General features: G+C 34.5%; 1 protein-coding gene across 1 annotated transcript in view; it reads right to left on the minus strand.

Moving 5' to 3' along the window:
* SHPRH (SNF2 histone linker PHD RING helicase, E3 ubiquitin protein ligase) overlaps positions 1 to 27,546 on the minus strand; it is a 69,392-nt gene that overhangs the window by 11,473 nt on the left and 30,373 nt on the right. The window contains exons 15-25 of the mRNA XM_004673916.2: positions 23,972 to 24,060; positions 21,280 to 21,372; positions 19,530 to 19,637; positions 18,471 to 18,613; positions 14,739 to 14,912; positions 14,401 to 14,463; positions 13,235 to 13,460; positions 12,810 to 12,953; positions 11,376 to 11,477; positions 9,663 to 9,734; positions 8,192 to 8,380 (exon numbers count right to left, since the gene is read on the minus strand). Of these exons, the coding sequence (XP_004673973.1) occupies positions 8,192 to 8,380; positions 9,663 to 9,734; positions 11,376 to 11,477; positions 12,810 to 12,953; positions 13,235 to 13,460; positions 14,401 to 14,463; positions 14,739 to 14,912; positions 18,471 to 18,613; positions 19,530 to 19,637; positions 21,280 to 21,372; positions 23,972 to 24,060 (1,403 nt within the window). The remainder of the gene's footprint in view (positions 1 to 8,191; positions 8,381 to 9,662; positions 9,735 to 11,375; positions 11,478 to 12,809; positions 12,954 to 13,234; positions 13,461 to 14,400; positions 14,464 to 14,738; positions 14,913 to 18,470; positions 18,614 to 19,529; positions 19,638 to 21,279; positions 21,373 to 23,971; positions 24,061 to 27,546) is intronic.

The following is a 27,546-nucleotide window of genomic DNA, read 5'->3' on the forward strand; positions in this document are numbered from 1 at the left end:
GGTTATTTCTGAAGAGCTGTAGAGATCATGAAATGATCATGCTCTTTAAAGGAATGTGAAATCTTTTCCAGGACATAGTCCTTAGTAAACTGTATATACTCCAGCTTATTTAATGAAAAAAATTAATATTTACATTTAGGTTTCTTGATCTAAACTGCTGTGTAAAACAAATTAATAAACAACATAAAAATAAAAGGAAATAGATACCAATTTAAAAGTTTTGATGTATTTTTGTCATTCACTCAGAATGATCAACAGGCAAATCAAATCTTGAATTTCTAGCTTTCTCTCTGACAGCCAGATATTCAACAAGTATTAACCACAGACACAGGGAAAGATGGCTCTGTTGGGTACTGTGCGAAATTCTGGGAACCCATCTTAGAAGAAGGCAGCAATTTAGGGTACTGCAATCTCCTTAGGATGCTGAGCATTTATGTCTTCTTTTATCCATCAGTAGATAGATAACAGGAGAAGTTAATAAAGTCAATAAACTCTGTGCTTTATTTCTAGTTAATAAAGCTTTACTCTTTAGAAAAAACAGATTCCTAACACATTAGGCTCTTATTCATACTTTTTTCTCTCTTTTCGACTTGTGCTTTTGTACTTCCAAATGAAAAGCAAGAGATCTAAAAAAATACTGAAAAGATCATGGTTGGTCTAAAAACGGAGCCCGTGAAAGTGAACAAAGACATAGGATAGACTTCTTCTGCATTTCACTCAAGTCCCTTTAACATTTCAAGTAAGTTCATGTTAGGTTATTCAAATCATTCACTTATTCATTCAAGTAAGTTAACCAAAGTTAACAAGAACTACATCAGGCAGTTCATCTAAGTTAACAAGACCTGTATCAGGCAGTGGATATACAAAGATGAAAAATAACATTCTCTTATTCCCAAATACATACATGTCACTGCAAGCTGCAAAATAAAAAACAAAAATGGGATGATTTAAAGAGCCAGTATGGACTAGAAGCCAATTTAAGTGAATGTTTATTGTATCATTAATGAGGACTGTACACATCTATGATCTTTTGACTATTTCTATGCCAAATACATATAAACAAACTTGGACTCAGTTCTACTAGCTTCTGAAGACTAGTTAATGTGGTCACTATTACAGAAAAGAAATATTAATTTGATAAAACAGAAATACTAACTACAAGGGGTAGGTAAGGTTGAAAGGATGACAGAAAAAGCAAAAGAGTTAAGAATCAAGAAATGTGGATATTGACCTGTGCCTGTGTAAGGTATTAGTAAGTATGGATATTCTCTAGGGGACCTTGAGTTTATAACCTGCAAATAACTGGAAGTTTCCTTTTATTGTTCAGTATAGAAAAAGTAATTTCCTGTCTTGGTATTTCCTGACTTTCATTATTCTGGACTTTCCCTTTTGAACTAAGCTATCTCTCTGAATGTGTCTATGTTGTCCATAGTAGTTTCAGCTGAGTAATATCAGTTAACATTGTTTTATTCTGTCTGCACCTGTTCACCATTCTAAAAACCCATGTTGGTAGTGACAGGTATAATTTAGTGCAGTTTTCAGCTTTTATCATTGGTCTCATGAAATAGGAATTTTTTTTTTTAAAGATTTATTTATTTGTGCATACAGAACAACTGGGGTACAGGTCAGAGGCTCAGGGGAGGCGAGAGGCTTCACCAGAGACAGAGTGGGGAGCAGAACAGGCAGATTGACGAAATACACTGCTGAGGGGGGCAGCGGGAGAGTCAGGAGAGGTCTGCCACGCCATGTGGTCACCTCCGGGGCAGGCGGGGATGGAACTCATGCGGAAGTGGCTTTAGATTCTCAGTGCTGTGCTTTAACCCGCTGCGCCACCAAGGAGGGCCAATAGGAATATTTTTAAACTGTATGCCCAGGGCAGATGCTGGGTTCTTCAAGCATTCACATGTCATTGAATAAAGTTCAATGGGAACTCTACTTCAGTAGTGGAAAATAAATGTATTAGGCCACAAAAATATAATGCCAAAAATATATATTTAAGCAATAAAAATATGTTTGGATCCAAAGGCTCTTTACAACTCTTTTATCTGTGCATTGATCCATCCATCCACCCACCCACCCACCCATTCATCCATCACCCATCCATGAGTACCTATGAGTACCTCTTACATGTCAGGCATTGTTTAGATGCTGGGGATATAACAGTGAATAAAATAAAGTACCCACTTCATGAACAATGTCTTCTTACATTTTGATGACATTTACATTCCACATGGTAGAGGTTTATTTTATAAAGGCAATTTCATAAAGATAAATTATAGTCTATGTCTGAGAAATCCATTGCACATTCAATTTATTAGAAGGCACTGAACTAGCCACTCCCAACTGTAAGTGCTAATGGGGCCAATGAAAAGAACTACCTTTAATCAACTGTAAATACATTTACTCATGATATGCACTAACAAAAACACGCAACTGCATTCTAAGTTTATTTGTTAATGTTCATGTAGAAATGTTGCATAAAATTATTTAGAAAAGTAATTTTAATCACTTGAGGATGTTTATTAAATTATTTTATGCTTACTTTAATTTCAGTCAGAATTTTGCAATTTTTTCCCCACTCAGATGTTTGTTTTAATTATATTTAGAAAGTACAAGGTAGACTTCTCAAGTCACCTCTGAACCAATTCAACAAAATCATGAAAACAACTGAAAGAAAAATAACAGATTCTACACACAGTAGATTTAGACTTAGCCTGGTATTGCTGTGCTTCTTTAGGAATTTGAATGTAGAAGTACAGTTTGTTTTCCTTTACAAAGTCTGTATACTTCTATTAACAACAGATTTGCTTCTTAAAAATGCAGATTCCTGGACCAGATTCCAGAAATAATGAATCAAAATTCACATGAAGGAGGGTTTGAAGTTTTTATTTTAAAAAGAAGTTCAGTTATTAGACACTGAAAAGTTTGAAAAGATGAAGCCATATGCATCTGTGTTGGATGGGGGGGGGTGGTGGCAGGTGAGGTGGGGAGGGGTTTGCAGTTTTGCTGTAGCTATTTCATCTATATTTTTTCCTGGTGAGATTTCTTATGATATAAGAAATTTGTCCATTACAGAGTCAGGATTTCACTGGCAAAAATGCTGAGTGTGAAACCTAGCCAAACTTAAGACACAGAGAACAGGCCACGTGGGGCATGTGTTCTGCCAGGAGGCCTACTAAACCATCCAGAAGGCCTGGCAGTTGTCAGAACTTGCAAGGGGAATTTTGTGTACTTTGTGAAATGCTCAGTAGGTTCCAAGGGTCATTTAGGAATAATGTCCACTGTGTTGGTAGGGTAGATACAGTCTTTATCTTAACTACATCCACTAAAAGAAACAGTGGTGATTTCAATATTTATTTTATTTCTGTGGTCAATTAATAGGATTCCTTACACTGTACAATTTCCTATTTCCAAATAGGATACCAATACCTTGTACTATTTAGTACTATTTTTATAGTCTCCAAGCACACAAGATCAGTTAGATAATTAAGTATAATGTCTTATATATATTATACTGTTTGCTATGATGAAGAGTCTTGACATGAAAACTTAAGAATGAAATAAACCTTTCAGCAAACTACAAAACCTCTGATAAAATAAAAAATTACTTCTCAGGATTGTTTAGTAAAATGCAAGGAACTTGACAATCAACAATAAAAGGAAAAACTCCCTTGATTTAGGAAATCTTTGAGTAATATTTCTAAAATTACAGAATAATGCCTTAAATGTTGACATGGTGACATTTTTATCTTATATTTGACCACTCCCTCAACTCCAAGATGGATGATGCCCATTCAGGTGGACAGTTCCAGAGAGCCAAGGAGTATAGTGGGAACCTGAGAAAACAAGCAGATACTTCAAGAAGAAGGTGGCAGACAGTCTTGTGAAAATGTGACAGAGTCAGAAAAGGGGACAGGCAGCAGAAGGCAGAAGTGGCAGACAGAAATGGTGACAGAAAAGGGAGCGAGAAATAATAGCAAACATGGCAAGAAGCAATGTGAGAATGTGGAAGAGGGAAAAACGCTTGCATAGTAGGTGCAATAGTCAATTTTAATAAAAAGGATATGCAAGGATATATGTATCACTGACAAAAGGAACTTTATAGTAAATATTGTAATTATATAATTTTTTCAAAAGCTTCTCTTTGTTCTCGTGCTTGCCAATATCCATAAAAGGCAGGAAGAAGTCTGAGCATAATGAACAGTTTTTGTACACTGATTTCTCTGTCCCCAGAGGACAGCAAATGTTAACTGTCCTGAATTTCTCTTCTGGGTGTCTAGGAAAGCTGCCATAAAATGAACAGGTGTTTGGGTTTGATGGGCTCAGTGACTCAGTTCCACAGAGGCAGTGCTGTTTACTGGTAGCTAGAGCAATCACTTCCTAAACTCACTGCGTGAAGCCTGACACAGCAATTCTTCCTTACTTGTTTCTCATACTGGGATGTCTGCTTTCTTCTAAGGGTCAGCAGCCCTTCTTAACCATCAATGCCATCTGCGGCCCCTTAGGGCGCCCAAGGCCAGAGGGAGAGAGAAGAGGATGTAGAAAGGGCTACAAAAGATTACTTTAATGGGAAGAAAAGGAAGAAAAAGCTGTAGCAGTGGGAAGGGGTGGCAAGCAGGCTAAAGTTTAACCATCAAATGCCTCAGGGATGGTCATGTACCCTTAGTGAATCGTCTTCCTCTTCACTCAGCAACCCTCTGGCATTTGCTTTAAAAATACCCACTTTCACAGGGATTCACAGGGGAAGACTACATGAGCCCTACAGTTACTATCCTCTTATCAGTTAACCACCAGTGTCCTGTTATTCTCATATTCTCTGCAGTTCCTTCCTGCACTCACCCTTCCATTTCCTATTTCTTCCACCCTTCAACTAGTGCTTTAAGATTGTAATTTATTTTTTTTTATTGTAGAAATACTGTTCTCCACTTCTTTGCTTTAATCAGCACCTGGCTATCCACTGCATACTATTTTTCAGTTGCCCTCTTGAGTGACGAGGCTGTCTCTCATACTCACTGCATATGAACATTGGTATCTTTTTTTGTCCTGAGGCAGGTTTCTGATCATTATTTCTCACTTTTGTAAATATTTTTGTAAATATTCTTTCAAGTCTTATGAAGCCCAATTATTTCCTACCTCTACCCTGTGTTGTCATCTACTTACTGAACACTATCTTTCATCCATGGAAGAATTTTGGTACCCAACTCACAAACTTTACACTTCAACTCTAAATATTATATATGCTCTACCTGACACCCATTCAATAGTCAGGTCTTATGTTTCATCTTCTATGCTTGTTTTCTTCCAATTCACTTGGGTCACCCACTTCTATCATCACATCTGGAAAACTCCATACCTGTCTTCTCTGAAATGACTAGTAAAACCACACATTCTTTATAAGGGCACCTACCCTTATAGCTTTTTTACTCAACAGTCCAACCTACATCTGTTATTTGTTTTCAAAGTGATCTATCAACATTGCTTTTTTTTTTCAACATTGCTTTTTAAAGTAATTTTTACTACAGACTTCCATTCTCTCTCCTATACCTTCAATCTATTCATTGCTGAAGATTAAGCTTGCTCCTAACTTTTTCTCTTAAAAAAATAATATAAGTCCCCAACATAGTCTTTCTGTACTTCCTATTTCCTTCTGGCTACAGCTCTGAATTTTCTACCACACAGCTAACTTTACGAAATGCTTGGGCATTTACTCTTGCTCCTGTATTTTTCCCGAAGTCATCAGTGACTTCCTTGGCCAAATCAGTCCATGCTGTAACTGAGCCCTCGTCAGTACCAGCAGATACAGCTGACAACTGCACCCTTCATGGAGTAATGCTTCTGCAGCCTCCGCTTATAGCACATACTCTTCTGGATCACTCATGTCTATACTATCTGCTACTTTGTCTCCTTTTTCAACCTCTTCCCCTTTATTTCACCTTCAAATAACTATCGAGTTCTGCTGTACCTGATCTACCAGTAAATTCTGTTGCTTTCTTTAAGTAATCTCACTCACCCTTACCAATTCTAAGATCACTTAAACAGCAATGAATTTTAAATCTCCAGCTCCATCTGTCCATACTTTGCCAGAAAGTACTACATGAATGTTTTAGTTATTTCAAATAGAATGTGCCTAAATTAACTCCTCTTCCAAACACCTATCAGTAACTGTTCCAGTGTATGTCTGATTTTTCTTTCTTTTTAAAGATTTATTGATTTATGCATACAGAACCAGGGTAGAGGCCACAGGTGCAGGGGTGGTGAGAGGATAGGTCTGCCACATCATGTGGATCACCTCCAGGGCCGGAGATCGAACTCGCGCTGAAGCAGCTGGAGCTAGCTTGCAGTGCTACGTCCTAACCCACTGCGCCACCAGGGAGGGCCCTACACCTGAATTTTCATATCATAAACCAGGGGGTTATGTAAGGAATCTTTCTTCATCAAGCCCTCTTATATTCTATTTTCCTAATCACCTTAACTCAAAATACTTCTTGAATATATCCACTTCCTTCTATCTACATCACCACCAACCTAGCCAAAGCTGTCATCATTACTGTAGCTTGCTCTTGAACAGATCACTCCCAGTTTTTGTGACTCTATTCTTTTCTATTCCTGCTAACTTAATTTCCATACTATAGCAAGAGGGTTGTTCTACAAATTCAAAACTGATCAAAGTACTTCTCTGCTTTTAAATCTTAAGCTGACCCTTCAATCTGGTACCTCCTAAGTTTCCAGATTCATTCCATTCCATGTTCCTTTGTGCTTTCTAAATTGCAGCCACCAACTTCATGTGAGCTCCTTCTTGTCTCAGACCTGAGACAAGTACAGTTGTGTTTCTTTGTCCAACAGCCTCCTCCTCACAAGATACTTCCAGTCACTCCTGAGGGTGGCTATCCTTTAGCTAACCTACTTAGCTGTCATTCCCTTAGAAAATCCAGGTTTTCTTCTGTAGTGCTTTTGAAAAAATTACATATAAATTTATATAATATTTTATTTATATTAATTTTACTACATCTTATATTATAAAATTTTATTACATTTAATTTATTAATGTAATGCCTGTGCTTATTGCCTAACCCAAAGACTCTTTCCCCATCAAACTCAAAAACCCATGAGTGGACGCCACTGTGTCTTCTGTTTTAGTGTGTGCTGTACATGTAAGGCCCGGCATGCTGGCCGGTACACAGTATGTGTTCAATAGATGGGTATGGAATGACTGAACCAAAGTTCATTCCAATTTTGGAATTTACTTGATTTCAACACACTACAAAGTGGTGTGACTGATATTTTCAGTTTTTACTCAAATAACAGTGCAATAAACAGCAATTAGGTAGTATTTAACTCGATTATAGTTTTTTCAGGAGGCAGAATTGCCTTATTTCCAGCAGTTTTAACTTGTAGTTAAGCATACAAGCTATAATCCTTAAAGAGAAGTGGAGAGAACCACGGCCCCAGAAATAGAAGGAACTAATGGAAAAAATCCTACTTCCTCTTGCTTTAGAAATAGCCCCTTTATTCTCCCAACTCTTCTTTCTGACTTATTTGCTACTATTTTTACATAACAAACTTGTACTTTGTCTAAGTTGATAATGAACAAAAATAAGAATATTTAAGAAAAACAAAGAGAAAAATATCTAGGGAAGACTTTTCACTAAATAAATACTTCTCAGGTACAAAGTTCAATTACAGATTCTGTTTGGATTTAAAAAATATAGTCATTTAAAATTATAAATGAAGTCTAAGAAAAAACCAGGTAAATACAGCCAAATTTGGTCTATATACTAAAATATTCATCCACGCTATATGAAAACAGATTCCTTCTTCACTAACTTTAGTAAACAATCTATTTCCCTTCAGTTGTTTTGCCAATATCATTTTTTTCCTCTGGTATCTGGGCTGAATAAAAGAGTAGGGGGAGAAAAGTTTTTAAATAACTCTCTAGAAGATAATCTGGAGTTCTACAGTATTACTTTTGCCACAGGGGGTATGTCTTTTTTCATCAGTTTGAAAAAGCATTTTTGTGCTCCTCTGACAAAGAGCATTTGGTAAAGCTGAGGCTTTCTACAGGCGTACAGATAATAGTGTTGCTGCATATTCACTGTGCTAGTCTTGTTCTGATTTTGATGCTCTCATTTTAAGATATGAATTCCTATCATACTGCACTGACTAAGTTCTACCTGTTCTTAACCTACTTTACCTTAACAGGGATGTCCTCTTCTTGGCTGGCTTTCTCTGAGGTAAAGACATACGATATTTCTTTATGAGATGTGGTTTGGCGGCAGATGGCACACTTGATGGAGCTTCTGTGAGATCCCACGCTGTATTGTTCAATAATAATTGATATGCATTCATTACAGAAACAGTGCCCACACGTTAGTACTGCCCACTAAAAAAGAAAACAGAGAACAGGCCTCAGTCAAATGCATCAAAGATGATTTCAACCCTATAAACCTATTAAGAGAGAAAAGATATAATAATTTCACTTTGTCAATTTCACTTTTAAGTCATAAAAGCTAAACAGTAACTTATAATTACTGCTTTGTAGTCCAATCAGAGTAAGCTTTCATAGCCTTTGTTCTGTTTACTCTAATAGTATCATTCAGAGACTATTATTTTGTAAGAAATGGGTGTTCTCACTTTAGTATTTGGGAAAAAAGATATTACTTTAACATTCTAATGCCAGATACAACAGAGAAACTTAATGCAATATTGATAGAGATGATAAACTCAATATATACCAAATAACTTAGTAAGCATGTCTACATTTTCACACATTAAGGCATTAATTATACAGAAGATGAATGGGCTTGTAACAGATTTATTTTAAAATGGTTCTAGACACAGTCACATCTCCCCCAGATAAATACATAAAAAGGTATTTCTAAAAATCCTTTGTGCGATTTCATGAAAAGTACAACAGTCTTGAATCTTTGGTGTATACCATGGAAACTTCTCTGTCTTTTGTAATGGGCAGAAAAAGAACACTAGTTTTAGTCTAGGTGTTTGTGCTAGAGGCTGTATCATCTTATGTAAATTATTTAACCTTTATCATCCGGTTAAAAAACTATTACCCCAAAAACTGAAGAGCTGGAGGATAGACTGAGAAGTACCTTGGAAAAAAGCTCACACTAAAGGAAGAGAAAAATGAGCTTGGTCTTAAAACATTCTTAAGGAGGGAAAAAAGTCTCTTGGGATTTATTGGCTGATTCTGTTCATGCTGTTCTCTAGCAGCAACACCTCTATTCTCAAGGATCTGTGTCAGCCTCAGGACTTGAGGCTAGAATAAAATGAAGGTGCTGCTTCACTTGTGCTTAGTTTTCTAGGCAAAAAGCAGCAGTATTCTGGACTGGATGTGTGTACCTCCAGAACCATCAGGGATGAAGATGTTCACTAGTTGGGAGGACTTCTGTGGCTCATGAAAGCTCAGGATGGACAAGCTCAACACAAAGAGTACAATGCAATGGAGACGAAGCTTGAGAAATGTGGCAATAGAGCACAGAGTGACAAGTAGCCAACTCAAACAGAAGAACAAATGGCAGATTTTCTAAATTATATATGGAGGAGTTACTAGGGCTTAGAGGTACAGAGAGAGAATAAAGTATTTGTAAAGAATCTTTACAAATTATGAAGTATTTTATAAATGCCAGAAGCATTTAGGATATCTTCACCTGTTTTCCCAGTTGCCGAGCACAGATTGGACAAGGTTCTGGATTAACACCTCCTGATGTTTTGTCTTGAGACTATCCAAAAATGAATTAATAAATAGAATTACAATTTAAAAACAGTTACAATTTAAATAGTTACAATTTAAAAACAGTTACATGTTTAATGACTCATTTACAGACGCTAATGCTGGTGACTGCAATTTGAATAACCTAATTCATGTTATTTAGTATTACCACTCCTGTAATTTATAAACATTTATTTAAGGAGTGAACAAAACAATTTTTACTACAATTAAAATTATATTACATTATTTTTGATTACCAGAGAAGGCAAAATTATAAGCCCAGTATTTAAAACAAAATATGTATGCTGTGTGTCTACTTGGCATGAGATTACAGACACAAGATAAGATGGCATTTATACGCACAGCTCCTTATTAACAATAGTTTCTTTTCAGTACCCTTTTTAAGGCAAAGAAGGTAATTAGAAAACAGCAATGTTCCTGATTTGAGATGTATTTATGCTTAGAAATTATATTCAAGTATAACAGCTTTTCAAAATCTCTTTAAAACTATTTCAAAAACTGAATGAGCTTCAAAAAAAGTTACCTGGTAGAAAGATTTTAAGAAGTGAACTAGCCACATAAAGTTTTTAGGTCTGTGGTTTCACTAACCAAACAGTCACTCTGAAAAACTGTTTTTGATTATCTTTTGATTTTTTTAAAGTAGTGAGCAAAACAAAACATGGATTCAGCCACTCTAAGGGCTTGAGACAATTCCATTAACTAAAACCTAGCTATGCAGGCAAGTGAAAAAGTTGAACCAAATTGTTCTTTTGCTGTTTGTTTCAGAAAACATGTAACAAATCACCTGAGAATTTATGGTCTATAACTAACATTTACTGTTCAGAATTCTACAGGTCAAACAGAAAATCTGGGGTTAGGTTGACTTTGCTGGGGCTACAGGATTCAGGTAATCTGCACTTCTTCACATAGTGTTAGAATTGCAAAGAGGAACAAGTTGGGAAAGCTGCAATAAGCATGGACTTTCTAGGTTTCTGCCTGTGTCACAAGGCTACAAGCAAGCCATATGACTGAGCCCAGAATCAATGTGAGAGCACATTACTGCAGCATTTTGTAAACAATCTACCATAATGCATAATGTCTTTTCTAATTTATTTAATACAAAAATTAGTATTTTTTCCCTAAGAACCTTTAACCACAAATATTGTGCCACTACTCCACTACTGTAGTACAAAAGTAGTTACACGTCTAATCAAAAATTATGGTATCTTGTTCTGATAGGGTACTTTGTGCCAAATGCCACTTGTACTTAGATAACATGAAATTATATTCATCAATGTCCAATAGAATACTTAGCTCATTATTCATAAAATATATTGTGGATTACATGACATAATTCAGACATTACCATGTCTTCTGATTCAGTAGCTTTCTAAACACATTTTAGTTTTAAATAACAAAAAAATCTATGTCACATTACTGAATGCATACTTGCCTACAGGTAGGTTGTAGTACTTTCATTATTTAAGGTTAGAACTACAATTTGCTTACTTTATCTTATACTACCTCAGTACATATCTTTATATAATCTGTGTAACACATTTAAAGATACCATCATCTTTGGGAGAAGTCAGGAAAGTGGTTTACTGATAATACAGCTTAGGGAAAAAGTAGCATCTTTTAAAAACAATACCTTCTCCAAATTAGTTAAATAAAGAAGCTGCCCAAGTTTTTTCTGAAGTTGTGATGTAGCAACAGCTTTGTCATTTAGCAGTTTTATACGATTTTGTTCTACCTAAAAACCAAAACAAAACAATTTATTCTCTCAGGAAAATGGTAAAATTACATTAAACAGGCACAATTCTTCCTCAAGGATAAAAATGTTTCCTATTTTAGAAAAACTTATTTACACATGAAAAACTCAAATTCACAAAATCGATACTAGATAATATATTTCAAGAAGTAATATTTCTTGGGCCCTCCCTGGTGGCACAGTGGGTTAAAGCACAGCACTAAGAAGCTAAAGCCACTTCCACATGAATTCGATCTCTGCACCCAGTCCCAGAGGTGACCCACATGGAGAGGCAGACCTCTCCTGAGCCGCCACTGCTCCCCTTAGCAGTGGTGTACTTCCTCAGTTGGCCTGTTCTGCTCCCCACTCTGTCTCTGATGAGTCCTGTCACCACCCCTGCACCTCTGGCCTGCACCCAATTCTGTATGCACAAATAAATAAATCTTTTTTTTTTTTAAGAAATATTTCTTGTTCTATAATAGGTAAAATTCAATACGGAATTGTATAAATAAGAAGATTCTCTACACTTTTGAAGTGAGATAAATATCACACAAATTCTGTTTATGCACCATTTTTTTTTTTAAATTAATATACCCTTGGGATAAGGAAAATCAAAATGGTATGACTACTTTGCCCAGAATGCATGGAAGACTCTCTGTCTCACTCTCATGGTCTATCACTCCAATAAAATACAGTAGTCTGAAAAGGAGTATAAAATGAGAAATCTGTTTTCACAGACAAACTTACTGAGAATTTGTTTTTAGGAGATAGTATTTTCAGATTTTTAAAGATAATTGTCTCTTAGCTTTACAGAAGGAGAAAGCTTTATAAAATTAAACACAAGGAATGAAAATAAATTATAGAGGAAATATTTTACTGTGGAAAGGCTTGGTGGAGCTGTTTATTTTTAATCCTGATACAGACTTGTGGAGAGAAGATAACTCGTCAACATCTGCTCATCAGTAAGGGAAAACAAAGCAAAAGAAAATTTGCTTAAGGAAGATATTTCTAGCTCTGAAAAAGCTGAGGTAATAGAACATAGGTGTTAAAGAATTTCTTTAGATTCTGGTATAAAGAAAGTGGTCAAAAATAGATGTATATACAATGTGGAGAGAAATAAAGAATATACCAAAATCTCAAAGTGCTAAGCATGTATAAGATATGAAACTATTTTTGTTCAATTTTGACCAACAAAATCAAACAACTTAATGGGCCCAAGCTGGGTAGAGATTAAACAGATATGGAGAGATCACTACAGGGACTCTTTATCTACGTCTTGCAGGTCTCTGTGACATCTATTTGCTGTGCTCTCTTCTGTCATTTCCTTGCAATTACCTCATGAGGTTCAATGATATGAAGAACAGGTGGATTGGGCTTTGGCTCCTTAGGATGACGTACTCTTAGTCGTTCTGTAGCCATTGCAAGCTCATCAACAGCAGACACACGGTTCCTCAGAGCCATCCAATATTCATGAAGCAACTGGAGGAACGGAATAGACAAAGACATTAATAAAGCACATATTTAAAAGTGGTTAAAACCACCAAGATGTGTCTTGCTCAAAAGTCTTCCTGTTCTTAAAATTGATTATTTTTTTCATTAATGTTTACCATTCTTCATAACAATCATATTTTAGGAAAAGAGAAACACTTCAAGACTCTAGAGCAAACTTTAAAAAAGTGGAAAGAGAAAAGGGTTACAATTAAAGTTAATATAAAGAGGATAACTTTTTAATATTAGAACAAAGTTGTAAAATATAACACCTTATATTCCTTCTTCCATGCTTCAAAGAGATCCATTGAAGCACTTCCTTCATCAATGAATTCACCATCAAACCTATGGGATTTTGCAAATGATAGGATAGCTTTCATTGATCGCTCTGTCTCACTTATTGCCCATAGACCCCGGCTGGTGGTAGGAATTCGATCATCAACCAGCCCTTCTTCATCTTCTATCATCTCCTCAAATATTGCAGTCTGGCCTTTGACTCTGAAGACATACAAGACAAAAACAATAGTTACTGCTCTCAGTGAGTGACAAGAATTGTTAAATATTACTGGCAGAGTCGATAGGAAAACAAGGTCAATAGTGAAAGTTTTTCCAATAATTTTCAATATTATGACCATAAGATCATGCTTATACATCTCTGGGAAGACTACAAGCAATTCTGAAAATGCTTGACCAGTGTTTCCTGAAAGCAGTGTGGCATAATAAGAAACAGCTATACCTCTCGCTCTGAGAATTAAAACAATATAAAACACAAACTACTATCACCAACCATGAAAACAAAATAAACAAAAGATGATTTAAAAGTACAATATAAATCAATGTCTCTTTTTTTAAGGTAATGAGAACTTACTAGCTTTTTATCAGTTTCTGTGTTCTTAAAATAGGCAAAATTTTACTAATGCCATTGTTATATGCACTCACAAAAACAGCTTAGTTTCCAATACAAGAAGACTTAAAATTTGTGTTTCAGAAAGTGTACTAATAATGAAAACTAGCAATTTGTAAGGCACTTACCATGTACCAATCACTGTACTAAGCAATCATGTGGGTTTTATTATATATTTATAAAACACAATAATGTATGCATTATCTTCATTTAACAAATGAGGATATGAGGCTTAGAAATAATCTGCCCTGAATAGTTACTAGGAATTTGAGTTCCAGTCTGTTGGCTTCAAGAGTCTGTCACTCCCTAAACTGTCTCTCAATTACAAATTACTATGACATGAGTATCTGGTGTTAACTCCTGCATATATAAAGCTGAGCAATTCAAAGGACAAATACCAAAGTTTAATGAGTTGGTTTAATAAAAGAAAATATGTAAGAAAGTTATTTTAAGGAAAAATATAGTGTAATAAATTAAAAAAAACAAGTCATAAAATATTTCAATTTCCTGGTAAGAAGTAATTAGAAAACTTACGTGTGAGAAAAAAGCTTCGATTCATACTCTGTGAATAATTCATCAGCCTTACAAAAGACACAGCTGGAAGAGATTATTAGAGAAATAGTCACAAACACAGCTAGTAATCAGGTGATTTCTATATGAGGTTTAATATTTTTATACTTTATATTTTCCTTTATAATATGCCATTTTAGAAAAAAATGTAATTTAGTGATTCATTAGATTAACAACACATCCATTTTTGTTACTTCTGTCTGAAATAAAATGAAAAAAGTTTTATTATATGAACCATCCCTTCTTCTCTAAGAAGTAATTTAACTTAATGGAATGATGCCATGTTTTCTCTTATGACCTACCAGTTGAGTGGAAGTCTGGCTGGCCGGAGGTGGCAAATTGTTGCAGACTCAATAACATTCCGAGATGGAGGTCCCTCCAGGTTTTTTACAGCTGCTCTTACTAGCTTCTGGAATTTATTTAGCTCTTCCATTTGTGTTGTAAGTAAGAACTGAAGACCTCTGCAGTCCCGAAACCTGATTCCCATCACCAGCACCACACACAACACAAGAAAAGTGATTAGCAGGTTAATATCTTCAAATCAAAAAATGGTTACCAAATAAAGAAACTGTGGGACATTTTATCTAATCACAATTTGAATGAGTTTACCTTAGCAGTGTATTAAATATCTACAAGTAGACAAGGAATACTCAGTTGTTTAACCATAGTATTCCAGTATCTAATTGCTCCTAACCATAGAAATTGAAAAAGACTCTAGAAAAGCCATGTCTGTGTGTCAGAGGTCTTTGAAAGATCAGAACTGTCACATTCTCTCTTTTTAATGCTGAATGAGCAGGGAAGCTCTTCGTGACATCCGTGCTTTATGGGAAGAGGTGACTATACGATGGAAAATAGAGACAAAATGTTGAGGGAAAAATAAAGCCAACATGTATTCCTTGAAGACAACTCTGCGTGCATAGGCATATAAACACACATACTCACACATGCACACATGCATGAGTTTTTAAGCATTACTATATGCCAGGCACTATGCCAAATACTCCCTGTATTATCATAATAGATAATGTTGTCATATTAGTAATGAAGCTTAATGAGTTAGATATAATTAAAGTTACAAAGTTACTATGTATGGTAGAGTTAGGTGTTAAACCAAATGCATTTAGCTGTTCTTATAAACTGTGAATGAAATGGACTAAAAAAACTGGATGTACACATATGCATGTATCTATGGGTTTATTTAAAAAAAAAAAAAGAAATCCTACAAGAAATTAGGAAATGGAAAATACAGACAAAATGTGTTTGCTTTTGAATTACAAGTGTATCTTTTTTCTCCTAAAATGCTACAGACCCTCCTCTCCAAAGTGTTCAAAGGAGCCTGCTGTCCTTTCTGAAGGCTTCCACAGTATTTTACACTCTACTGTATCTTTCTGTTCATAGAGTTTGTTGAAGATATCATTAATATAGTAATTGTTCAATTTTTATACATATTCATAATTTTTAATTATTCATCTTATCATTAAGCTAACTTTTATAAGGTAATACAGCTTAAAAAAACATAATAGATACAATTGTATTACTCAATTGAAACAATTACCAACTGTTCAATTATTTTTAAAAAAATCTGAATAAAGACAATAAACAAAATTAGGTGAACTATCAGTATTATTCACAAAATGAAAATAAAGTTTTTACTTTTCAGTAATTTATTTTCAAAAATTAACTTTTGAACTGAAAGGATGAAGCAGCTTTGGAAAAACTTTTTCTACAAACTCAAGTCTCAGCCATGTGACTAGTGATTGAAAGATATCATGGAACAGCATTTAATAATAAGTCTTAGCAATGTTTTATTATGCAGGGTCTTTAAATGACAAGAAAAAACTAAACAAAACCGGTAGCTCATAAGCACCGTACTAAATGGTACAGGTACTATCTAAATAAGCACTTACAAAAATTAATTTACTAATGCTCACAATGCTGTGTGGATTTGAAGAAAGGCTCAGGATGCTACAAGGATGCTACATAGCTTTCCCAAAATCACAGCACTATAAGCAGTATAAACACAAAAATATGAACAAAAGGTAGTGGACTCAAGTAATCATTTGTGCTCTTAAAAATTAAGTTCCATATCCTTTTCCAAGAAGCATTAACATGCATGCATAAGTGCTCTGGCTTCTGGGACATCAATTTAAATAATAAATCTAAGTAAAGAAAACAGTAGCAGTGAGTAGCAGTGTAAAAATTTTCTGTGTATATATCTATATACACACACACTTTAAATGTGTATAAATATTTGTATTTTAAATGTGTCTTGTCACTTTCATTTATGTTGAGTGTTTGTGTAACAAAAATGAAGTATTTCATTTCTTACTGGCTCTGGGACCCCAAAACACTGAACAGGGCATATGTTCCAATATGAGGAAACAAAACTCCCCATATCAGAAAGTAGTTTCTGTGCAATTTTTTTTTTTTGAAAGATTTATTTATTTATTTGTACAGAACTGGGGTACAGGCCAGAGATGCGGAGGGTGAGAGGATTCACCAGAGACAGAGCGGGAAGCAGAACAGGCAGATCGACGAAGTACACTGCTGAGGGGAGCAGTGGGCGGGTCAGGAGAGGTCTGCCTCGCCATGTGGTTGCCTCTGGGGCAGGCGGGAATTGAACTCATGTGGAAGTGGCTTTAGTTTCTTAGTGCAGTGCTTTAACCCGCTGCGCCACCAGGGAGGGCCAGTTTCTGTGCAATTTTAAAAAATTCAAAATATTTAAACACATTCTTTTTTTTTTTTTTTTAAGGTTTTTTTTTTTTTTATTTATGCACCCAGAACTGGAGAACAGGCCAGGGGCGGTGAGAGGATTCACCAATGACAGAGCGGGGAGCAGAAAAGGTACATCTACTGAAATACACTGCTGATGGGAGCAGTGCACAAGACAGGAGAGATCTGCTGAGCCATGTGAGCCACCTCCCTGGCCTGGAACAGAACTTCGACTGAAGTGGCTGCAGCTAGCTTCTCATTGCTGAGCTTTAACCTACTGTGCCACCAGGGAGGGCCCTATTTAAAAAAATTCTTATCTACAATGTTGGCATTAAATATTAGTATATACTTTAAAACTGGGAAAAGGAGAGTCAAGGCTTAAGTGACAAATCTTGGCAGGGTGACTCTTGGGCTTAACAGGGGAAATACACCTCAAGTATCTCATAAACAATAAGCCTATCAGGTTCTTCATTTAAAAACTGATCATGATTGTAATAAAGTACATCCAACTTAGTAATGATGCACGAAGAATTTTGCCTATCTCTTTAAGATTTTAGTAAACTTGGAGAATCTTGAGGAGTAAATGAAAACACTTAAAAACATTTCAAAGATATTCTTATGCTGAATTTTTCACTAAAAATTAACATTTACTCCAACTTTGATCTTGGACTTGAAGGTGATCTGAGGAGCAATAGCTCCTCATTCCCTCTTAGCTAGAATCTAAAGTTCTGCCACACCACCTAGGTTTCCCACAGGTGAAAGATATTCCTATGTTTGTTAAACCATAGAGTGTATTTCTGAGAAGTAAACTTGTTCTTCAGGAAGAATTACTCACCATTTAATCAATCCACAGCAATAATCCAATAAACTTATAGATGAGATCCCAATGAAAAATGGATAATGAGGAAGAGAGAGAGAAACTCTCCAATATAAAACTGGGTCACTGTGGCACTATCATGCTTAGCTTGTAAGGAATGATTCACATATGAAGATGAATACCTTACTGCAAATATTCTCTAAAGTTAGCTTAAAGTATGTGCTTAAAGCTAGCTTTGGGTATGTCCAACAAAGATACAAAGAAAATACTTTTAGCAGATAAAAGGGGGAGTGGGAAGGAGGAAAGCATTGAAAAAACAAATATGTCTAAAAGACTAAAAAAGAGCGGCATATAGAAAAAAGATTTACCTTTTATATTTATACTTACTGATTTTGTTTGAAATGTAAAATCTACGTGTTTATACCACATTTTCTAATATGTAAACTACATCTGTCAATATCAAATAATGTGAATATGATTATATTATTTTGTACTATTTTCTTACTTTTCTGACATAGAAAGTTTGTCAGTTTGTTGTTTGTAGTTGCAGGTTATTTCATTTCTCACGCGCTGAACAAGCTCCTCTTCAACAGCAAATTCTATTGCTCTTTGGATCACATTCAGCCACCAAGGAGAACTGGAACGAATCTGTAAAGAAAGACAATTAGCTGATAAATTAATTTTTTTTTTCTGTACTTGCTGTGTTTCCATCACTGACCAGAAAGAGTTATGAAAACTCAAGGAAGCAATAAATGCCTCCCAAAGGAATTACAGCTACAAGGAGAAAAATATATTCTATATGTGGTGGGTGAGTATCTCATCTGAATACATAACTAAAGAGAACACCTGTTTCCTGTCCACTGTGGATGAATGAGAATTTATTGTGTGCATATATGTAATAAAGCTGTATTGAAAAATAAGACTTAAGTAAAAATTCAGTACTAACTGTATATGAAAGGTACCTAGCCTCTTTTCTCAACAAAATAGATTTCACTTTACTCTTTGATTAACTGAACCAAAGTCTAACCCATGGATAATCTATATCACTGAATAAAATTAGATTCCTGAATACAAACTACTAATGAATTAAGAAGAAAGAAATATGGAACAAATAGTTAAATGACAATGATACTAATGGTCTGCAAAGACACATTTTAAAAATAACAAATGGCATGTAATCCGTAAGACAAAAACTTAGTGGGTTTAAAGTTTTCACATCTTAAAAAGATTTTGGAACCACATACATGTAATCAAAAAAAAGTCATAAAAATTTTATTTTTACTTTATTCAAAAGATGATATATAACCAAAGCAAGAGGAAATGTATTCTAAGTTTAAACAAATGCAGAATAACCTTAGAACAGTTGGTTCATCTATATATATGTGTGTTTACTCAGGCAACAAAGACTACCAACACCAAATTACCTTTTATTGTGGCTCAGGAACTGCATTGGTGCTAAAAACTTCAAGATGAAAAGAAAGTTCAAATTTCTGTCCAAGCCAAAACAAAATCTAAAATGCTATCAGGAGAAAAACACAAGCACAGATGGCACTTCAGGACACACCTTTCTCTGGAGCTCACGAATGGTCTGCTGCACCGGCTGAAGCGCTTGTTGTGCTTCAGTCACTTCTGTATTACACTTGCTCATATAATGCTCTCGCAGCTGCTTGGCCTGTATTGAAACAGGACAAATGTAAACTTTTATTCTGGTCTAAGAAATAATTCTGTATGACAATTCAAGGATAATGGGGTCATTTATTTATTTAAAGCTACTTAGCCCAGTTTAAGAATAAAATTCTACAAGTACACTGTGAGGAGCCCAAGAGCCAAGCTAGACAGTCTAAGATATAGTGCAGTGAACACATTTTACCCGTAATTGACAGTATTGGAAACAAACCATGGGTTTGCTCTCCAAATTTTAATCTAACTAGCTTTTAACAAAAAAAAGAAAACCCAAACTAAATGGGTAAAAAGTTCTATTTTACTTTTTAATGAAGCAAAGCAAGGATACCTTTCCAAATCTATCTGATTTAGCTATTATAGTTTGTTCTTACTTTGCTTTAAAACTACTTAAGAATACAGAGTGACACAAGTGTCATGAATTGTGTTTGCCCAAAATCCAATGATGAAACCTTAAACCCTAATAAGACTGAACCAGATATCCAAGTGCTACCATTAAGTAATTGGATGAGACATGATATTGTCAATAATTTGCCATAGTTAGCCACATATCTATCTTTAGATTACCCATATCAGCTCTGTGGGCTTTTGTTATTTCATTTACAAAAGTAGGTGGTTGAAGTAGATGGCTTCCAGGATCTACTGAAATAGTGTGGCTTCACAGTCGATAAAAGTTAGGCCAAAGTGATAATGTGGCCTTGGAAATATTTCTATATAGTATGAACACTCATCCACATACTGTGTTTTCTTCTTTTGCCATCACAATCTTCTAATTAATTTCTATTAAAATTATTTGGTCACAACTATTTGGTCACTAGAGCTGTCTGCTCATAGATGGGCTGTGTCTCAGCAAATTTCTGTCATTAACAGGAATTAAATAGTGATATCACATGCAAGGATGCAATGCCTACAATGGAAGTAAAGTTTCACTAGGAAACATTTAACACTTAGACTGCCATTGAACATCAAGAACAGGATGCAGTCAAGCTGTCCATGGGTACACAATCTTTCTTGACTCATAAGGATTCACTTATGGGCTTAACACATTTCAAGCATCTACTTTTTTGACTCCAGCTTTGCTGTTCTTTCTGATTTTTAGAAAGTTAAAATTCCATAGGGAATTAGCATAATGAGCTATTAAAATTTTAAAGTGAAATAATTTATATCACTTTTTACAATGACAGTTTCATTGCAAAGGGAACTTTCTTAAGATGTAAGAAAACTGACAACTCTGGTGTGCTGAATTAATACATAGAAGGGCAGAAGAAGTAAAAAAGCTGTTATTTTTTATTAATCTACAACTTTTTCAGATTTGCATGGTATCAGTAAGGTCTCCATATTTATTTGTTGCTTATTTAAATTCTGTGATATTGGTTAGTCACATCTAGAACAAGCAATTAGCATATGACTACAAGCAAAATATCAGAAAAGCAAAATTATATGGACTATTGCTATTTTCTACTATCCAAAATTAGCACAATAAAGTGGGATGTCAAAGGGCAGGAAAACATGATTACCTTCATTTAAATGTTGTATGTTCTAGGAGTAGCAATTAAAATGATTAATGGGTCTGAAAAAAAATACTTTTAACAGAGAGAAAAACATTAATTACCTCTTCCTCAAGTCTGCCTTACCTCTTCCTCAAGTCTTCCATCTCTCAAGGTAGGAGGTATTCCTGGATGCTTAGCTACCAATAATTCCATCAAGTTATGGGTAGCATGAAGTCTCTATAAAGCAAAACAGGCAGACTTATGACAGTTAATGAAGGGGCTTTACAGGAGAACTTCTTATTAACACTAGCAAACAGACTACTAACTACAGATTGAGATCATATTAAGCACTGAATACCTCCCCTCTATAACAAAGTGAATACTAAAACTTTATCAGAGAATGCTGAAGTCAGTTTTATGGTAAAGATCTTAATTCAAAATGACATTAAATTTTCTTTAATCTTGAGGGCCCCCCTGGTGGCACAGGGGTTAAAGTCTCAGTGCTATGAAGACATGACTTTGATCCCCAGCAAGGGAGCTGACCCACATGCCACAGCAGACCTCTCCTATACCACCTGCTACTTCCCTCAGCAGTGTTTCAGTAGATCTGCCTGTTCTGTTCCCCACTCTGCCTCTGGTGAATCCTCTCACCTCTCCCCATGCCCCGTTCTGGCCTGTACCTGAGTTCTTGAATGCATAAATTTAAGTCTTTAAAAAAATATGATCTGATGATGTATTTCTGAAGAACATAAAATTATAAAATATGTAAATAGGTCCTATATAGTTAGCAGAATATGTAATTAAGCCATGTTTTCTAATATCCATGATCTGTCTACAGAGGGAACTATGAATATTTTAAATAAGTTCAGTAAAATAGCCAAGGTTGATTCTACAGACATTATGAAAAAAGTAAGGGAAATACATAAAAAAGTTGGTCTGTGATCTAGAGCTGTTGAGCTAAGGGCTAAAAGAAAAGTGAAGGGATTAGAGATAAAGAGCATGCAGGGAGGAGAAGAAACTGTATTTTTTATCTCTGCATTAAACATAATTCAGCCTTCTCACTGTAATAATACCTCCATAACTGATTACAGGATCCTCCGTACTCTCAGAGCACTAAGAAGATAAAAAGTTAAGATTAATTTTTATTAGTTAACTTGACTATTTTCCTGGGAAAATAGTAAGACCTAAAGGATAACTGAGAAATAGTCCTGTGAGGATCTGCCTTGATGCTAGTGAAAAGAGACCACAGAGGTTGCTCTGCTTGGCTACAGACTAAACCATGGTGTAGATCTTTGCAGAGATAATTTCTGAAGAGTTATCTCAAATGTCTTTGGTCTTTTCAACATGGCTTTCTTAGATAATATAATCAGTAATACTAGCATAGCATTTAATACCAACAACAAATATGTAATATTTGAGAAACCAAACTGTAGAAACTTGGCTTCTCTATCTGCATTTGTAGAAGAGGATTTGTGTTGCTTTCTATACAAAGTGGTGAAAGGTGAAATGGATGGGGAACTACTTGTTTCGCTCCACAGCCTTATACTTTTTGTGACGAGACAGCACAAGACATTTCGTGCCACACTTTGCAAGTAGGGTGGGTAATACTGTTGCTCAGAAGCAAGAAACATGGTGGTAGTTTATTCTTTACTCCTCAACTCAAGCTTACAGAATGTACCTCACCCTGCCTACTCTTCTACCTTTGTTTTCTTTATTCTGGAGCATGAGCCTCTGTACTTCCTTGCACAAGGCCAGCACATCTGACTAAGGTACAGGCCTGCCTTCTATAATCCTCATCATCATAGACTGTAGGTAGAACAGCTTTTACTTTTCTCTCTTCTTCCCCTAATAAACTGCTAATAACCTCTAATAACACTAAGTAACCCTAATAACTCCTCCTAGTAACCTACTGAGGCACAATGTGAACATGGAGGTCATGAGGTTTAGATTTGAGTGGTGTAGAAGCCTTACCTGGGACTCAAATATAATGGAAAAAAAAATATAATGAAAGGGAATTAAAAAGTGGACTTTTTTTTACTAACATAGTTTTATCTTCACAATCCACTGAAAAGAACCAAAGAGAAATGACTTACCAGTTAAATAAGTCTTATAATTCAAATATGCAATTTTCCATAGGCCTCCAAATTCTAATAAAAATCACTGGACAGGTTTTTATTATTTATTTCCATTGTTGAGTTTAATTCCCTTTCATTATATTTTGGAAATAAATGAGTAAATATATTCATGCTCACATGTGAAATGGTCCCACTCTTCACAGTACAATTACTTTGTTTTCCAAACAGGTTAGATTTATCTAGTCTGTTCATGTCCAATAATGGCCGGAGCACAGAGAATGTTAGTAGCTCTCAAAGTTTAGTATATCTACAAATCACCATGGGCTCTATTAAAAGAACTGAATCCCAAACTTCATCCCCAGAAATTATAAGGCAGGGGGCCTCCATGGTGCCATAGGGGTTAAGTCTCAGCACTATGAGCCTATTGCAAGCCACTACAGCAGGAGTTTTATCCCTGGCCAGGGAGTGAGCCACATGGTGTAGTAGACCTCTTCTATCACCCCTGATGCTCACCTCAGCAGTATATTTCAGTCAAACCACCTGTTCTGCTCCCTACTTAGTTTCTGGTGAATCCTCTGACTACCCTCATACCTATGGCTTACACTGTGGCTCCTGTATGCACAAATAAATAAATCTTTAGGAAAAATAAAGAAATTATAATTCAGCCCATTTGTTATACCTTCTCCTCTTAAATATTCAAAAAAAGTGTTCTGTAAAAAATCGATAAAATATATGCTTAGAACTGTTAAGATTTTACTTACTTGAAGTGAATCAGTTTTGAGTTTTTCTTTGTGTTCCTCAGATGAACGCAACACTTCTCGGTATAGTTCTGCTGCCAAAGCATACTCACCTGAAGAAATAAAATGCATTTAAAGTACAGTAAAATAATGTATTTAGCCCCCAGTAACATCTACAAATCGCTCATATAAACAAGTCCAATGCAAAACTGTTAACAATGATTCAAATAAACATTTTTTTAAAAAGGAATTTAAGTTGGTATAAATGATTGCCCCAATACATTAAAACTGATGACAGTTCTTTTTTTGGTTAATTCCACAGAACTGATTATTAATGAAATATATTTACATTGTTTAAAATTACTCTAAAAAAACAAACACTGGATTAACTCTGAATTTACACAATTGATACTCTTTCTTATTGAAGCCAAAGGGTGCCAAGTATACTAATTGTCATCTGAAATTAAAGGCAAAGTTGGGTAATTATAGCTATACATAAACAAATACTCAAAACATATGACCAGTTTACACATAATTTTCAGAAAAGCTATATACTCTTCTTGATGGGTATTGCTGTTCTTGATATTAAGCCAAAAAAGACAGCAACTAAATACTACACTCCAAAAACTTTGGTATTCTTTTCCATTTCTGGTCATATAAATCACAATCTGAAATTTACAATAGATTTATTGTTTATGATTAGCAGTTTACTAAAACGAAGAATTTAGTAACCAATTAAAGCACACAGTTTGGCAAACTATGGTCATAGGTCCTATATGACTACGTGCAATTTTGTATGGCTGATGAGTTAGCAGGTTTTACATTTTAAATAGTTGAAAAAATTAACTATATTTTGCGATGTGTATAAGTTATATAAAATTAAGTCTGTGAAAAAAGTCTTATTGGAATTTAGTTGTGCTCATTTGTTTACGTACTATAAGAGTTGAGTATCTGTAACAGATGTTATGGCTCATAAAACCTAAACTACTTATTATCTGCTTCTTTCAGAGAAGAAAGAATGAATTTCTAGTCGCTTGAAGAATGGAACCAACTATTTGCTTCTAAGGGAAAAGCTCAAAACTGCTAATTTAGAAATACAATTAAAAGTCTATCAGAGGTAAAACCATGAAATAAAAAAAAATAATGTATAGACGTACAGCTATTGAGACCACCTTTTTCTTAATCTACACTTGAGTTTGTTATTTTACTTCAAGCTATTTTTATCACTATTGTAGATTTAGGACTTTGTTCATAGACTAAAATGAGTAATATATACACACATATAGTATCTGTAAATTCTGTTCTTGGTTCTTTTTTTTGGTTAAAGCTGATTAGATATATAAATATGTATTCGTAAGATCTACCATTTTGACCATTTTTAAGTGTCTAGTTCAGTGGTAATAAGCTGTTGTACAAAATACCATTGCTTGATATCTATATCCAGCACTTAACGAAAACAAAGGTTTCTAAAACATTTTATAGTGCTTACAGTCAGCAATTTCTAGTCACTATAATAGTGACATTATAATGTTAATGAGCAATACTCATATATCTTTGTATAATGAGCTTCTTTAAAGATTCTTGAAAATCTTTTCAAAAGACATGGATTCTATTAGTATTTATACTATTATTCAGAGAACATTTACTTAACTAATTTCCCTTTGTAATTACCACACCTTTTAAAGGGAGAACAGTGACTAGACTGTAATATAAAAAAAATAATATAATTATTCATTTTAATACCTGTTCCTCTTTAGTCCATTAGAAAAAGGACATTTTCTGTGAAAACTAAAAATTATGCATGTTCACTAAGTTTAAGCTAAGTTTGGAAATAACCATTCTTTGCCACTTGATGGCACTAACATTTCCAAGTAAACGAATTATACTGACCTTGATGCTGCAAAGTTAATTTTCTTCAAAAAATATGTGTAGATTATACATTGTTCAAAATCAGAATAATACCATGTTTTAAATACTACTATCAGTAAGGAACTTAGAATATGTGATGTATATCATAGATACATTTGCATATTATGTAAACAAATACTTCTAGAAAGTGAAACTAATTTTATATTTTAGAAGTCTCTGATCTCTATAATGATTGAACTCAAATTATGTACATTATTACTTTAAAAAGTGAAAACAGGTCAACAGTAAAAAAAGTAGTAAATCTAATGTAACTGTATTACATTTACAATTAAATTCAGACTAGATATATATCCTCTACTAATGGATTTCCTAATAGCAATTTTTCTTAACATCAATAGTTTCTTTCCATTAATAGAAAAACAAACAACTATGGTAGGAATCTGAAAAGGGCAGTGATCCTTTTTATCATAAAAGGAGCCAACTACAAACTGTTCTTCGTATAGTGCTACAGTGTTTGAAAGAGATCAGATGCTTTTCCCAATCCCATATCAAGCAAAACACCACAGCAGGGAAAGGAGACAGTAAATCTGAAAAGGAGACAAGAAAAAGGCCGAGAGACAAAGTTCATTCATACTGTTTCAGCTTTTGACTACTAAGAAATATGGAATGAAATGGGGAATGCAATTTCAGATTCAAGATGGGAAATACAAAATTTTTACTGTGATTCTAAGATAATTTGGAAGTAATGTATTATTTTAGAAATTTTCAACAGTTTCAACTTACTATTAGAGATATCACAATGAGGTTTATAAATGTCTATTTGATTAAGCAGATAGTATAGCAGCAAAAATATTTTATTTGAAATTAAATTCAGTGTAAATTCTGACTTGTTAGTTATAATCTTGTCTGAAATCTAGTTATCTTACATAGAATGGGGATGTTAATCACTCAATCAATGGGCAATTATGAGGACAAAGAAGGTAGCTAAAGTGTGAGGCATAACATAAAATGCTTATAGAAAAATTATTTCTCAGATATGCTGCTAAATTTTAATGACCTAAAATATTTTAAATAGTGCATTCGTTATTTGTGAATTTTTAAGATCTAGCATACAGATTTCTTAACATACTTCTCAAGTGTAATGGAAACTTTGATCACAATTATTTTACTAAAAAAAATTGGACCTGTGAGAATTCAGAATACATAATTTCCCAATTTTTTGCTGAAGTTGAGATAGATCAGCACTGTAATCATGAGTCTTCTGGTCCATGACCATGCACAACTATGAATTCTTTCAGCAACATTTGTAGTTTTTTCTTTTTTTTTAATAGGCTTTAGACATCATTTTTCCAAATTAATGCCAAATATTGTATGTATTTTTGAAACTTTCATGAATGATGCTATGATTTGTAATTGCTAATTTCTACCATAGGAATAAAATAAATTTTATATTTACTCATATCCTGCAAAACTCACTTATTGGTTATAGTAACTTTCCCACATAATTATAAACTAAAATGAAGATTTTTTTTTTTCATATTGAATTTGATAACATCTTTCTCTTGTTTCACTGCACAGGTGAGAACTCAGATACAATGCTGAATAAAAGTGGTGAGGGGCATTCTTGACTTGTTTGTGATCTTATAGGAAAAGTACTCAGTTTTCAATCATTATGCATAATATTACCTGTGTTTTTATAGACATCTTTGATTAAAGAGAGTTTTCTTTGA

Source organism: Condylura cristata, unplaced genomic scaffold (genome assembly GCF_000260355.1).
Source record: "Condylura cristata isolate star-nosed mole 26May11 unplaced genomic scaffold, ConCri1.0 scaffold00001, whole genome shotgun sequence".
Classification (NCBI taxonomy): Eukaryota; Metazoa; Chordata; class Mammalia; order Eulipotyphla; family Talpidae; genus Condylura; species Condylura cristata.